This window comes from Pangasianodon hypophthalmus, chromosome 27, assembly GCF_027358585.1.
Source record: "Pangasianodon hypophthalmus isolate fPanHyp1 chromosome 27, fPanHyp1.pri, whole genome shotgun sequence".
Lineage (NCBI taxonomy): Eukaryota > Metazoa > Chordata > Actinopteri > Siluriformes > Pangasiidae > Pangasianodon > Pangasianodon hypophthalmus.
The window spans coordinates 9,175,620-9,190,518 of NC_069736.1; the positions used below are offsets into that span (position 1 = coordinate 9,175,620).

At 38.2% G+C, this 14,899-nt stretch overlaps 1 protein-coding gene across 2 annotated transcripts; it reads right to left on the reverse strand.

Moving 5' to 3' along the window:
• Nucleotides 1-2,126: 2,126 nt before the first annotated feature.
• si:ch211-215c18.3 (uncharacterized) lies at nt 2,127-8,491 on the reverse strand. 2 transcript variants are annotated; one of them, XM_034300506.2, is made up of 4 exons: nt 8,195-8,491; nt 7,679-7,742; nt 4,204-4,620; nt 2,127-4,059 (listed from the first exon to the last, which is right to left on the reverse strand). In XM_034300506.2, the coding sequence occupies exons 2-4, from the start codon at nt 7,686-7,688 to the stop codon at nt 3,953-3,955; spliced, it is 534 nt and encodes a 177-aa protein (XP_034156397.1). In that variant the 5' UTR covers nt 7,689-7,742; nt 8,195-8,491; the 3' UTR covers nt 2,127-3,952. The 2 variants fall into 2 exon arrangements, with proteins under 2 accessions (XP_034156397.1, XP_034156396.1); XM_034300505.2 differs by having other exon boundaries at nt 7,675-7,742; nt 8,195-8,490.
• Between the last annotated feature and the right edge of the window lie 6,408 nt (nt 8,492-14,899).

Below are 14,899 nucleotides of genomic sequence, written 5' to 3' on the forward strand. Positions count from 1 at the left end.
TTGCCAAATGCATGGACAGCATCTCTGCTTTAGAGGCTTGATTAGCCGTCTATTGTTAAAACATTACACCTTTCCTACATCACATTTACTCAGTAATAATTAAAATATTTATACCACAGTGCGCTTGAATTATCAAATCAGAGAAAGCTTTAGGACAGATAGAAGAGTTTAAGCATTCCGGTTTCTTGGTAAAATGACAAGATTGCTTTTTTTGAGAAAGAGAGAAAAGGAGATGCTGGTGAGGGAACTACAGTTTATCATTGCTATAAGAGGAGCTAAATGTCTTATGGACATTCCAGAACATTAAATCTAACTATAAACATGACTTTGGCAAATCACAGTGATATAAGCAGAATAACACACTCATGAGATGTGCTGTTGTATGAAAATATAATCCACTTTGGGGTGGTAACGATGGAATATTTTCACATACCCACATGATCTGTAGTGTGTTATTACTTACATATTTGGCATAACCCTACACTGCAGTTATAATCAATTTTTACCCATTGATATATGTCTAAGTGGTGGCTTGTCCATAGGGGCACACTATACAATATATATATATACAAAAAGAGCTGCCTTGGAAAAATGATGCATTTGTTAAACATTACTAACTCATGTTCAATGTGCAGCATGTCTCTTAAAGGCCAATATGACTGAACCAGAAGTAGTGCATTGTTCTTTCTTTGTGGCCAGCCATCATGGTGCAGGTGTTTCAGGAGAGACAGTTCTTTATCTGTTTTAGTGGCTTGTTTCAACAGTGATATAACATCACCATCCAATGCTTCAAGTGATTCAAGGGCATGAGCCACTCTTTCCCCTGGTAGTCAGTTCATTTGGCACTGCCCTGGAGAGTTATTTCATGTCTCTGCCCTGTGTGTATACAATATTTATGCTATTTCTGGATCTGAAGTCTTGCTGGCGTATTGCCAATTTCGACTGTTCAAACGTCCGAAGCGCAAAGGCTATTGCAAGAAGCTTTTTCTCTATCTGCACATAATTCTGCTCCCTGTTGGACAATGCTCATGAAGCATAGGCTACAATCTCTGTTCGCATTATGGTGGTGGTGGACTAAACTGCCATTTTGTGTTTTACTCACTTAGTACAGGCTGCTTACTGAAATAAGGATCCTCTCAGTGTCACTTTCTTTTGGCCAAGTGTCTGCTCTTCATCTCATGGAACAGAAATTTCTACAACCGTTTACAAGCTAGTCATTCCTTTTTTAATGGTTCTACTAAGCGACATGTTTGTACATGACTTTCCAGTGATCTGCTGCTTCTTGTAGCTCTTTCCATGTTAACACAGGTCTATAAACCTAGAATGAGATCTGCAGGGTTTTATAGCTACCAACATTTGGCACATGTGCATCTGTGGGCTGCCTCGGAGAATTGCATTTGAATTTCAATTGTGCAAAAGATGGAGCATTAAATTCTGAATTGACTTTGTTAATGGTTCCCTACATTACACACAATACCATTCAACTACCTGCTGATAGCTGTGTCTGTGGGATTTAGCCCTTGTTTCATCTCTATCTAATGAGAACAATACAGCAGTGCTTTAGTCTTTTAGTCTGCCCAGTTCTCTCACCTCCTCATCTGTACATCTGCTCAAACAGATCAGGTTCTAAAGCTTCAGCTTTCATGCTAATATCACCATCAACACCATTGTGCATGCTATGTCATAGATTGCTAACTAGCCAAGCTGAATCGCTGCCGTAACTCAGCGTCACTGTGCCATATAGTTGTATTGTGTTCTGGAAATTAGAGTCCAGCATTCGCCGTCTCCAATGTTTACTTCTCCATTGGATTTCTCATTAATATGACATTGAATGTCACTGTGAAATGGAGTTAGAAAAGAAACTATTGCTCTTTAGTATTTAGGAGCTAACAGCAACTTTACTGTTATCACTTCGATATTCGAGATTTCTCCTATTAAACTCCATTGCAACAGTGCTAGCAATGTCCATCTCTGATATCAGCATGGCAGACAACTGCTATCTTCTCACAGAAATGATGAAAATACAGCAGCAACCAACAAATTAGCACCAGAATTGGTAAGCACATCACAAATCCCAAATCCCACCCACACTGCAGCAGGATTTCATTAAGCAGACGATAACAGAACACAATCTACGTTCCTTTATTTCTCACTGCATTCCAATACATAGACTTTGGGAAGGTGAGGAAGGGAAGGAAGGGCAACAGAAAATGTCTACACAAACAGATTTACTGGAGATTGTATATAGGCAGATATCGATTTAGTGCAAAAGATCTAAAACCAACAGAACATCGTATGGTATAAGCATTGCACATAAGACAGTTTTTTCAAAGCATCCCTTGTTTTGTTAAACCTCAGAAGAATCCTGAGACAGTGATGGCTCGTGCAGAAATTCCCAGCCACTTTTAGGTCACAACATCATTCTAAACATACAAAATCAAGCATTTGCTCAAGGGTAGCACATCTCGTCTTGCATTTACCACTATATCTATTCTAAGCTCGTTCCTAGAATCCACGGTCCTTATAATACTACCTGCAAACATAATGCAGCAACTTCTGTAGTAACCTAAATGTGCCAAAAAAGCATGTGCAAAAAATGCATTTGAATGCAAAAGCAGCAATGTGCATGAGCGCATAGTGGAAGACGTAACTCTTATAAGTATACATTATTAATTTATTGCATTGTGTATAATATATTATAAACTAATTATGATAATTAAGAGCATTTCTTCTCCTAGGTGGTGGGGGTGCTGTCCTATAGACTGTTATGTCCTCTACATTAAGGACAGTGGCACAAACTGGAAGACAATTTAACTTGCATTAGCATGAATAACATCAATAAGCATTATAATGCATGTTGCTGTGAATGAAAGCCAAGGATCAGTACAAGCAATAGCTGAGATTAACCTCTAAAATGATCTCACTCTGTTGTTTCCTATTAATATTAATATATCAAAAGGTAAAAGTATAGTTCCATGTAGATATCTGAAAAAAATGCAAGAATACATGACAGGACTGTATTGTAACTGCAGACAAAAAAGTGCTAAAAAAATATGGTAATTCTTTGGAAATTTGAATGAAGTGAAATGAATGTAGCTTTAGTGTTAACTAAACTAGGCTGTATGTGGTTTTACAAGGAAAAGGACAACATACATAATGTACATACAATGGGCATCATTTATCAAACTGGATATGAATATAAATTCATAAATAATTCACAGGAGCATTTACACAAGAAATGGGGTATTCATAAAAATCCAGTTTGTTCAGAATAGCGTTTATATCCTACATGAGCTCCAGAGTTTGTATAAATTTATGTCTAAGGAGGCTCGCTAACATGAACCTTAAGTGATCAGCTTCAAATCGTGTAACTGTTTAGTCATTGTTTTGTCCTTTTCAGCTCTGACAGCCTTGCCTTTTATGGAGTTTTGTGGCTGTCACTAAATGTAAATCAGCTGAGATGTGAATGCGATTTGTAATTTATTGGCATTTATCAACATATAACTTGAGTACAAAGAAAATCTGTGTTACTATTACTTTCAGAAATCTGGTAAAAAGTTTTAGTTTGGTTAGACCTACAAAATCATTTACACACAAATGTAATATATTATTGATAAATGAAGCCCAATATGAATACAATATAGGCTAATACATATAATGTAGAAGTTAGCATCATATAAGCAGTTGGTGAAAGCTTGTACTTGTGTTCTTAATGGACTAAGGATATTTCAAAGTAGAATCATGATATTGTGGATCTAAGTAGAAAAAGTGAGGGTTTTTTTTTTCCAGTAGGTGGTTATGATGTCAAGTGACTAAATAAAGAGGTGGTGATGCACAAGTAATATATAAATAAGGATGATGAACCAGTGTGTCATCATCCATTTTGAATATGATTATCATTAGAACCATATCATAATGCTTGAGGATTTGTATGTTGAAGAACCACTGCTGATCACGCTGACAGAAGCCCCAGAGAGACAGGAAGTGAGAAGGTAATGGAAACAATCCATAGTGCAGCGTTAGCTACTATGTTTAAAGCGGAGCAAACTAGCAGATTTCCTGAGAAACAGAGCAAGAGAAAGTGGAGTCAGATAGAATAAAATTTCCTTCTTTCAGTTTAACTCATTAACATAAATGTTTTTTTCCACACATTCACACAACATGCATACTCATTTCTCATACACTCATATAGACTGCACTCACTTTGGTTAAAGGACATGCTATTCTCTTTCCAGGTGCTTCCCTGATACACCCTGCAGGTGTAAGTGTATGCCCGGTCATCTGACATAGGCATCCAGTTGAGGCGGCAGATGTTGGGAGGCACCAGCGTGACATTGGCACGACGTCTGGTCTCTATGGGCGGGATGAGGTGCACTGGGTTGTTGGGATTCGTGGTGCCCATCAGGCGTCCATCTTGTTTGAACTCACAGAATGGCCCAGGGATCTTGTCGCTTTTCGGGAACTCACAATCCACCCGTACATTCCTCTCCAAGTAGGTCAGGCAGGAGAATATCTGAGGGCCACGGGGCGTGTGATACCACCAGGAGTCAAAATCCAGAAAGCTTGGTTTCTGGTAGCCCGTTGATGCAGCAGTCAGTCCGATCATACATGACAAAAACACTGAAACATTAAGCAGACTTGGTACTCATAGCATAGCATTACTACTGTTAAATATGCAGTATACATAATATTGTATTCATAATAAATAATCAAATAATATAAATAATAATCAAATAAGTGATTGAAAGTGGATAAAATGGGTGATTTGTGATAATGATAAAAACACTGCTGAAAAAAAAACAGGTACATTTTAGGTAGAGATAGCCAAATATGTATTCTGAAAGTTACAGTAGTAGTTATTAAGATCCAGTGGGCTACTTGCACAAACACTTCTGCATTATATTTACTATGGTTCCTGCATTTCTGGTTCATTCACTACAGTCGCGGTATTTTACAAGAGCTCCTGAAGATAAATGTCAATGATGTTTATCAGATATGTAAGAACACCTGCAAAACCTCTTCTAGCAAAGTGAAGAAAGGTTCATAAGTAGCTTGTGCTGTTGCTGACAGGGTGTCTTCAGCTGAAAGGATACCACCTGTAATATTAGTTTCTAGACAAATACATTAAATTATTATGCTTGATTTTCTTTCTTGACAATTTATCACATCAGTCTGTCTTTTTTAACCACTATAACCCAAATGCTATAAAGGTAAATATTGCTAATGCATTATAGCCATGATAACAGCATGTAAAAATATGTTCAGTAATTTAATAATAATAATAATAATAATAATAATAATAATAATAATAGTAATAATAATAATTTGGTACAATGATTCTTGTTGGGTGTTTTTTTTAATTATTCTGTGCCTTTCTCTCCCACACACGGGGCTGTAGTATTTGAATACTGTAGTACTCTGGGGCAGGTTTTCTTCAAGGACCCATCAGTATTTGGCTCCATTCATCCTTCCCTCCATTCTGACCTGTCTCCCCATCCCTGAGAAGCACTCCCATAGAATAATGCTGCCAACACCATGTTTCACTGTAGGCATGGTATTAGCCAGTTGATGCAGTTTTCGCTAGAGGTAGTCCCTGGAGTTCAGTCCAAAATGTTACATTTTTGTCTCATCAGACCGGAGAATCTTTTCCCTCAAGCTCTCATATATACCCTGACATCTGACCCTCACACCCATACGAGGGCCTTCCCCAAACATTGTTGCTACAAAGTTGTAAGCACACAAGTGTGTAGGATGTCTGTTTATGATGTAGATTTCAGATATCCCTTCACTGGAACTAAGGCGCCCAAACCTGGTCCAGCATGACAGTGCTCCTCAGCATAAACTGAGGTCGATGAAGACACAGGCTGCCAAGGTTGGACTGGAAAAACTCAAGTGGTCGTCACAGAGCCCTGCCCTCAACCCCACTGAACATCTTTGGGATGAATTTGAATGCTGACTGCACCCCACGCCTCCTCACCTGACATCAGTGCCTGACCTCACTAATGTTCTTGTGGCTGAAAGGGGAAATCCAAACAGCCATGGTCCAAATCTTAGTGGCCTTCCCTAAAGAGTGGAAGTTATTGTAACAGCAAATGGGGAACTAAATCTGCAATGGGATGTTCAAAAAGCACATATGAGTGCGATGGTGATGGCATATATACATACATACATACATACAGTCATGGGAAAAGGAAAGTACACCCTCCTTCAATTCCATGTTTTTTTAATGGAGCCTAAAGAACAATTGTGTGGTCCTTGCCAATTTCTATAAACAAACACATTAGCTCACATGACAACAAAAAACACAGCAGATTTCAATATGTAGTCTTTTTTTCCCAAAAAGTAAACCAACATTCAGAAACCAGATGGGTAAAAATAAGTACACCCTTCATACTTACACAATCATTAAGAGAATAAATAGCAGTCATGTATTATTAATGAAATGCACAAGATTAGTTAATTATCAAGAAGTGTGACTACCTCTATAAAAGCAGAACTTTTGGCAGTTTGGTGTTCTGGAGCACACAGGTGTGTATCTACATCAACAAGTGGATAATGCACTGTCCAAATAAACACTGAGACATTTTTTTCGAAGCAAAACCCACCCACCCATACTTCCATTCATGCCCAGTGAAGCCGTGCATCCAGGTGGGACCCAAAATAATGTATTATAAACCTGCTGTCCACTGAATAATAATCTTTGCTCTCATTAAAACACAGTGTACTCTGTTATAGAAGCCGTGCCCGCAGTGCCAATGCCATGCCAATGCAGGCTGCACTGTTCACCGAAAACAGCTAAATGCTAAATAAACAAACAGCACGATACTGCGGTGAGATGTTTGATAATTTGATTGAATTTCACCAAGTGTGACGAATAATATAGACACATTTAGGGGAAAGTTTAAGTGAGGCCAGGCTTTTCTTGTAGTCTCAAAGCAATCACCTCTGCTCTCAACACAGTTTGATCTTGGAGGTCTGCGGTGAGCTCCTTGGAGTTCATGGCTCGGTTTTTGGTCTGACCTGCACTGTGAATTGTGGGGCCTTATACACACAGATTTATTTATTATTATTTTTTTAAAATCATGTCCAATCAGTTGCTTTGCTACAGATAGACTCCAGTCAAGTTCTAGAAACCAAGATCTCAAGATCAAAGTCAACAGGATGCACCTGAGCTCAATCTGGAGTGCCTTAGCAAAGGGTCTGATTATTTACCTAAAGGTAAAAAAATTTATTTTCAATAAATTTGCAACAATTTCTGAAAACATGTTTTTGCTTTGCCATTATGGATTAATATGTAGTGTACATTGATGACCAAAAAAGCAATTTAATCCATTTTAAATTAAATCTGTAACACAACAAAATGTGCAAAGACTTTCTGAACCCACTGTATATAAGGAAAAGAAAACCCAAATGTTTATATGTTAAAAAAAAGTCCAAATGTTTACATGCTGCTTAAAAAAAAAAAAAAAAAAAAAAAAAAAAAAACCCTCTGGAGCTCCAGTGTAGATGTTATGAGCAGATTTGAGTTAAATAGCTCTAGACACTGTGTACAGAAGGCTTCTAGTGTCCAGCCATGATAAATCGATGGATCATTGTATGGCTGATTATTTAACAAGTGTAAAAGCAGGATCATTGGAAATAAAGTGTAAATAGTGAAAAGATATGGGAACTTACCCACCAGGGTGCATGCGGTTAGTGGAGGAGAATGCAGAGTCATGGTCGTCCGATCAGACTCTATTGCTCTGAAAAAAAAAAAAAAAAAAAAAATCAGTGCAGTTAGGAAATACGCATTTCTGCAGAAATTCTGTAGAAATGATTCAAAATTGTTCAACATTTAACAGCAAGGTGCGCCTGATGTTTAAACACTGCAGCTCTGCACAGATATCTCTCTCTCTCTCTCTCTCTCACACACACACACACACACACAAACACACACAGTGCGACCAAAATAACAGGACAGAGAAGTCAATTTGAGCTAGAAATAGTCTTATTCCCTGTAACGCTGCCCTCATAACTGTTTATTCTCTATGTAACATCATACAGGATATGAACATGATACATGAGCATCGCTATGTTCTGTGCTCGTGCAGCTATAGGAGCAATACAGTATCAGATCCGCATCGTTTAAAGGTCACCGTTAAATAATGACAAATGCAATGCTCTCTCTACATATACACATATATATGTATATTACCTGAAAGGTGAAACGCAGCACTGTAAGCACTGTAAAGATCTGCAGGTCGGGATAATGGTGATGATGCTGCTGATGATGCTGCTGATGATGATGCTGTGCTGCTGATGATGAAGAAGCTGTGCTGCTGATGCTGAATCCTCGCTGTTGTTGTTTTCTCTAGAGCTCCTGTAGTCCCCTACACTCTCAGAAATGTCGCTGGGGTGGTACCATCAAGGGGACATGGCTTGCTTTCGTAGGGGAGACCGGGGAGTGTTGTAACACTGGGTCAGTTTTCAATACTGTCAGTCTGAAAAGAAAAGAGTTACCGTAATGTCATCAACATTGTACAATCCCATTTCCTTTTTGAGCTCACAGGAGAAGTGGCATGTCTCTGTGAGCAACATTGTGGATTTTACGACCAAAAAACTGATTTTCAGGTAAGAAAGTAAATGTTTTTTATCAAGATTATTTTTTGCCTAGCGTTCATTGTACTGTAGATACAATGATTTGACTTACATAACCTAAAGTAGCAGTTTCTCTAGCTTAATGAAATGCTTTGCATGCAGGCTAACTGCAAACCCACATGCTAAAACATTTAGCTATGTAACGGCTGCTTGGGGTGGGAATAGTTGTAACAGTTCATTAAAATGTTACAGCCATCCCCTTATGATGATCCAAAGTGTTTTTTTGTACTTTTCACCTTTTTCCAGCATGCCTAGGCAGTGGAAGCGTAAGACAGACAGGGTGTCCCTGCAGACATTCTGAGAAAGGCTGCAATTGAAGTCAGGCAGGAAAAATCAGTGAGATCTGTCGGCAAGGCCCATTCCACACTGTCACGTCACATTGTACAGACACTGTAAAGCCTCACAGAAGCTAAGAGCAGAGGGTTCAAGTGAGCAGCCCCATGTAGGCTACCCTAGTAGTCAGAGAGTCTTCGGTGAGGCACAGGAGGAGCTCTTAACTGAGTATTTGAAGGAAGCAGCTGATCTGTGGATCTCTATGAGTTAACCCCTGAGAGGTATGAAGAGATAGTCCTATAAAAAAATGGGGCACTCGTATGTTTAATAAAAATATTTCACTCCACAATTATTGTCCCCATTATGAAGACCATTGATTAACAGCATTTCCGAAACAGTTGTTGTGGCTTATTTATCACTGATGGCCGCAAGGGGTCGTACATCATTCATAGGGGATAACGTGTTTACTGTTGACTTGCTTTTAGGTCAGGAAGTTTGCATACCAGTTGGCAGTGGACAATAACTGTAAACACCCCCATTCATGGGTTGAGAAATCCATGGCAAGATCTGACTGGTTTTCAGGCTCCATGAAAAGCCATCCAAATCTGTCCATCAGAATTGCAACTAGTTTTTCTTGGGCCACAAGCTTCAATCATCCAAATGTGTAGAGATTCTTCAAGAAACTTGGACATATGATTGAGAAGCACAGCTTTGATTGGAATGGTATTTGGAATGTGGATGAGACAGGCATCAGAACCGTCCAGACTCCTGACCGTGTAACTGCACGTCATGGTGTTAAGCAAGTTGGTGCATCAGGAGAGAGGGGTGTCCTGGCATAAGTAGCTTGTGCTGTGAATGCATTGGGAAATGTCATTCCTCCAGCCTTTGTCTTCCCACATAAAAGATACAAGGACCACTTCCTGTGCGATGGACCACCAGTTAGTGTGGGGTGTGGTAATGGCTCTGGATGGATGCAGGAGGAGGATTTCCTCATCTTCCTGAAATACTTCGTCAAGCATACAAAGGTCAGTTCTGAGAGGAAGGTGTTACTGTTGTTGGACAACCACAGTTCTCATCTTTCAGTGAAGGCAATCACTTACTCCAAAGAAAATGGGATAGTGCTCCTTTCTTTCCTTCCCCACTGTTCTCATAAGCTACAGCCCCTTGATCGTAGCATCTATGGTCCATTTAGAAGATGATAAACACAGCCAGCGACGCATGGATGAGAATGAATCCCGCCAAAAGAATGACAATCTATGACATCCCAAGCCTGGTCAGGACCACATTCCGCAATGCTGCAACCCCAAGCAACATACAAGCCGGTTTTAGATGTACAGGCATCTGGCCTTTCAATCCAGACATTTTCCAAGAGTGTGACTATGCACCATCACAAGTCACAGATTGGCCTGAGCCGTCTGCCTCTCTGGCCTCCTCTCCAGGTGATCAGCCAGCCCAACCCTCCACCTTAGGTAGGCAGGCAGCCCAACCCTCCACCTCAGCTAACCAGGCAGCCCAACGCTCCACCCCAGCTAACCAGCCAGCCCCAGTCTCCTTTCCAGTTGACCAGGCAGGCCAAGTCTTTTCTCAGACTTACTTGACCCATCAGGGGAACAGTCAGCAGGACCCCTCAACTCAAGTCTCAGCTGCTCAACAGGGATTCAGTCCATCTGATCTTTGTCCATTTCCCAAAGCAGGACCAAGGAAGGCTCCTAGTGGGAAGAGAAAGAAGAGACAATCAGAAATACTGACAGATACACCTATGAAACAGGCACTTGAAGAGGTAGAAAAGAAGAGGAGCAAAAAGTCAAGAAAAAAAAAAAAAGAAACGAAAGAAAAGAAAAGAAACCTGCCAGAATACATTTGTAAGCAAACAAGTAAAGGACCCAAGCCCAATGACCAAGAGGATAATGATACATCTGATGATGAGAATGTCTTGTGGGTGCCAGGCCGCTCTTACTGTGGGTGTGAAATAGAACATGCACATTTTTCTTCAGCTGCAAAACTAGTTGCAGTAAAACAGCAGTTAATTTTCTGTCATTCACAAGCATGACATTTTTTAAGTGCCGGCAAAGCATTCAAATATTCAAAAGTGCAGGATTCTGATACAATAACATTTGTTTTGATCATGTCAAAGTAAAAACATAACATATCAAATCCATCAAGTCATAGTCATAAGAAGAACAATATTAAATGATCATTTAAAAAAAAAAAACAATAATACAACCCATTTTTTAAATTTGTATTGTATTGACACTACATGATAAAAGATACACATTAAAGGTGCAAAAATATGAAGCACTGATGGTACCACCCCAGTGACAGGTAAAAGTACAGTTTGGTCCCATACAGTTTAGTGTTTAATATTGTCCCTGCTCCAGTGCACCTATCACCTCCTCCTGGATAGAGATAGAGAGTACTTTACTGATCCCCAAATGGATATAACTATATATATATATATATATATATATATATATATATATATATACACACATCCCATTGACTTATAACAGAGACCCCATAACGTGCCATGGGTTTGGTGAGGGGTAATGGAAAATGAACGGGGGAAAGTCACGTGAGAGGAGGCAACGCCTCCATCGCGCTATAATTGGATATGATCGGTTATGATTGGATGTGATAGGTTCGTTCGATAAATCCCGCCTCTTGTTTTCGTGCGAGCTCTCGGCCTGAATGGACAAAATGATGGCGTTACTGACTAATTATAAAGTAAGTAAACAACTCACCCGCTTACATATCACTGCTTTGTGTCACGTCAAAAATGAAAACTTGAAATGGCCTGAAAACGTGATGACTGTTAGTTTTTAGTGAGCATTCAGCTTGATGAAATGAAAGCTATATCTTCGTGTCTGTGTTTGTGTTTACAGAGCTTTTATGACGATGACCCGGAAGTAAGTTGACTATTAAAAAGAACAGCTGAACATCAGTTCACAAATAAAAAAATATTAGTAACACTTTACAATAAGGTGTGATTTGTTAGCATTAGTTAATGTGTTAACTAACTTGAACAAACAATGAACATTTATTACAGTATTTAATCATCTTTGTTAACGTTAGTTAATAAAAATACAGCTGTTCATTGTTAGTTCATGTTAGTTCACAGTGTATTAACTAATGTTAACAAACACGTTGGATTTTAATAATGCATTAGTAAATGTTGAAAATAATATTAAATAAGATTAATAAAGGCTGTAGAAGTATTGTTCATTCTTAGTTCATGTTAACTAAAGTAGTTAACTAATGGTAACTAATGAAACCTTATCGTAAAGTGTTTCCAAAACATTGTTCAAATTGTTACTGCAATAATTGTTGCTTTAGTTATTATTTTGGAATAAATGTAAAAATGCATAAAAACACTATGAAATTTATAATTAGTATTAAAAATATTAAATAAAAAAATAATGTTTATATATATACTGCCTCCTCATTTTAAAACACCACCGCACGCCACTGATATATATATATATATATATATATATATATATATATATATATATATATATATATATATATATATAATGTGTGTGTGTGTGGGTGTATGGGTGTGTGTGTTTATATATACATCACCAAAAAGATTGATTGAGATTCAGTGACCCTTTCCGTAAGTTAAACCATTGCACCAGTAGGTGGCGCCTAGTGAGGGTTTTGTTTTTTTGTTTTTTTTTTTCCCTTCTAGATATTATGAGTAATTCATTGTTTTATTCACTCAGTACATTCAAGTTTTAGTATTATGATTTATTAAAATTGCCATGTTCGAGCCACAAAGAGAAGTTCTGATTAATTTATTTTCAAGAAAGACATTTCATTCAGTCAGGCTAGTTTTGACAGAGTGGTCACAAATGAAGATATGAATGGAATTTGAAATATTTTTACATATTTGTATGAAGTAGTGTTCAGTGCTACAATAATTAAAAAATAGGCATAAATCATTTTACATATATTCATGCATAGCAGATTATGCCGAACAGCACATTTGTGTATAGCAAATTATGATATGAATAACACATTTGTGTATAGAGGGTTATGCTATGAACAACACAATCGTGTATAGTGGATTATGCTATGAACAACTCAGTCGTGTATAGTGGATTATGCTATGAACAACTCAATCGTGTATAGTGGATTATGCTATGAACAACTCAATCGTGTATAGTGGATTATGCTATGAACAACTCAATCGTGTATAGTGGATTATGCTATGAACAACTCAATCGTGTATAGTGGATTATGCTATGAACAGCACAATCGTGTATAGTGGATTATGCTATGCACAACACAATCATAAGGCTTGTCTTAGTGCTACACACTTTTCAAATGCACTGTTCTGCCCTCTTTCTCTTCTTGTTGAAAGGGCGGTGAACTGAACAAACAACATCAGACGACATCAGTGAGTCAGCAGCTCGTTCGTTCACCTAGTTCATTCGTTTTGTTCACAAACGACAATTACCAGTTCGTTCATTTCCTTCGTGAACTACAATTACCAGTTCATTCATTTTATTCCCCGAAGGACAAATACAAGTTCGTTCATTTTGTTCAGGAACAACAATTACCAGTTCGTTCATTTCATTCGCAAATGACAATTACCAGTTCGTTCATTTCATTTGCAAATGACAATTACCAGTTTGTTCATTTCGCTCAGGAACGACAATTACCTGTTTGTTCATTTCCTTCATGAACGACAATTACCAGTTCGTTCATTTCATTCACAAACAACAATTACCAGTTCTTTCATTTCGTTCGCAAACGACAATTACCAGTTCTTTCATTTCGTTCGCAAATGACAATTACCAGTTCTTTCATTTCATTCGTGAACTACAATTACCAGTTCGTTCATTTCCTTCGTGAACTACAATTACCAGTTCGTTCATTTTGTTCCCGAAGGACAATTACCAGTTCTTTCATTTCGTTCACAAATGACAATTACCAGTTCATTCATTTCGCTCAGGAACGACAATTACCTGTTCATTCATTTCCTTCATGAACGACAATTACCAGTTCATTCATTTCGCTCGCAAACAACAATTACCAGTTCGTTCATTTTGTTCGCAAACGACAATTACCAGTTCGTTCATTTTGTTCGCAAACGACAATTACCAGTTCGTTCATTTCGTTCGCAAACGACAATTACCAGTTCATTCATTTCGTTCGCAAATGACAATTACCAGTTCTTCCATTTCATTCAGGAACAACAATTACCAGTTTGTTCATTTCCTTCATGAACGACAATTACCAGTTCGTTCATTTTGTTCACAAAGGACAATTACCAGTTCGTTAATTTTTGTCCCCGAAGGACAAATACCAGTTTGTTCATTTTTTCACGAACAACAATTACCAGTTTGTTCATTTCGTTCGCAAATGACAATTACCAGTTTGTTCATTTCGCTCAGGAACGACAATTACCTGTTTGTTCATTTCCTTCATGAACGACAATTACCAGTTCTTTCATTTCATTCACAAACGACAATTACCAGTTCTTTCATTTCATTCACAAACGACAATTACCAGTTTGTTCATTTCATTCGCAAATGACAATTACCAGTTCGTTCATTTTGTTCGCAAACAACAATTACCAGTTCGTTCATTTTGTTCGCAAACGACAATTACCAGTTCGTTCATTTTGTTCGCAAACGACAATTACCAGTTCGTTCATTTCGTTCGCAAACAACAATTACCAGTTCGTTCATTTCGTTCGCAAACGACAATTACCAGTTCGTTCATTTCGTTCGCAAACGACAATTACCAGTTCGTTCATTTCGTTCGCAAATGACAATTACCAGTTCTTCCATTTCATTCAGGAACAACAATTACAAGTTCGTTCATTTTGTTCACAAAGGACAATTACCAGTTCGTTAATTTTTGTCCCCGAAGGACAAATACCAGTTCGTTCATTTCATTCGCAAATGACAATTACCAGTTTGTTCATTTCGCTCAGGAACGACAATTACCTGTTTGTTCATTTCATTCACAAACAACA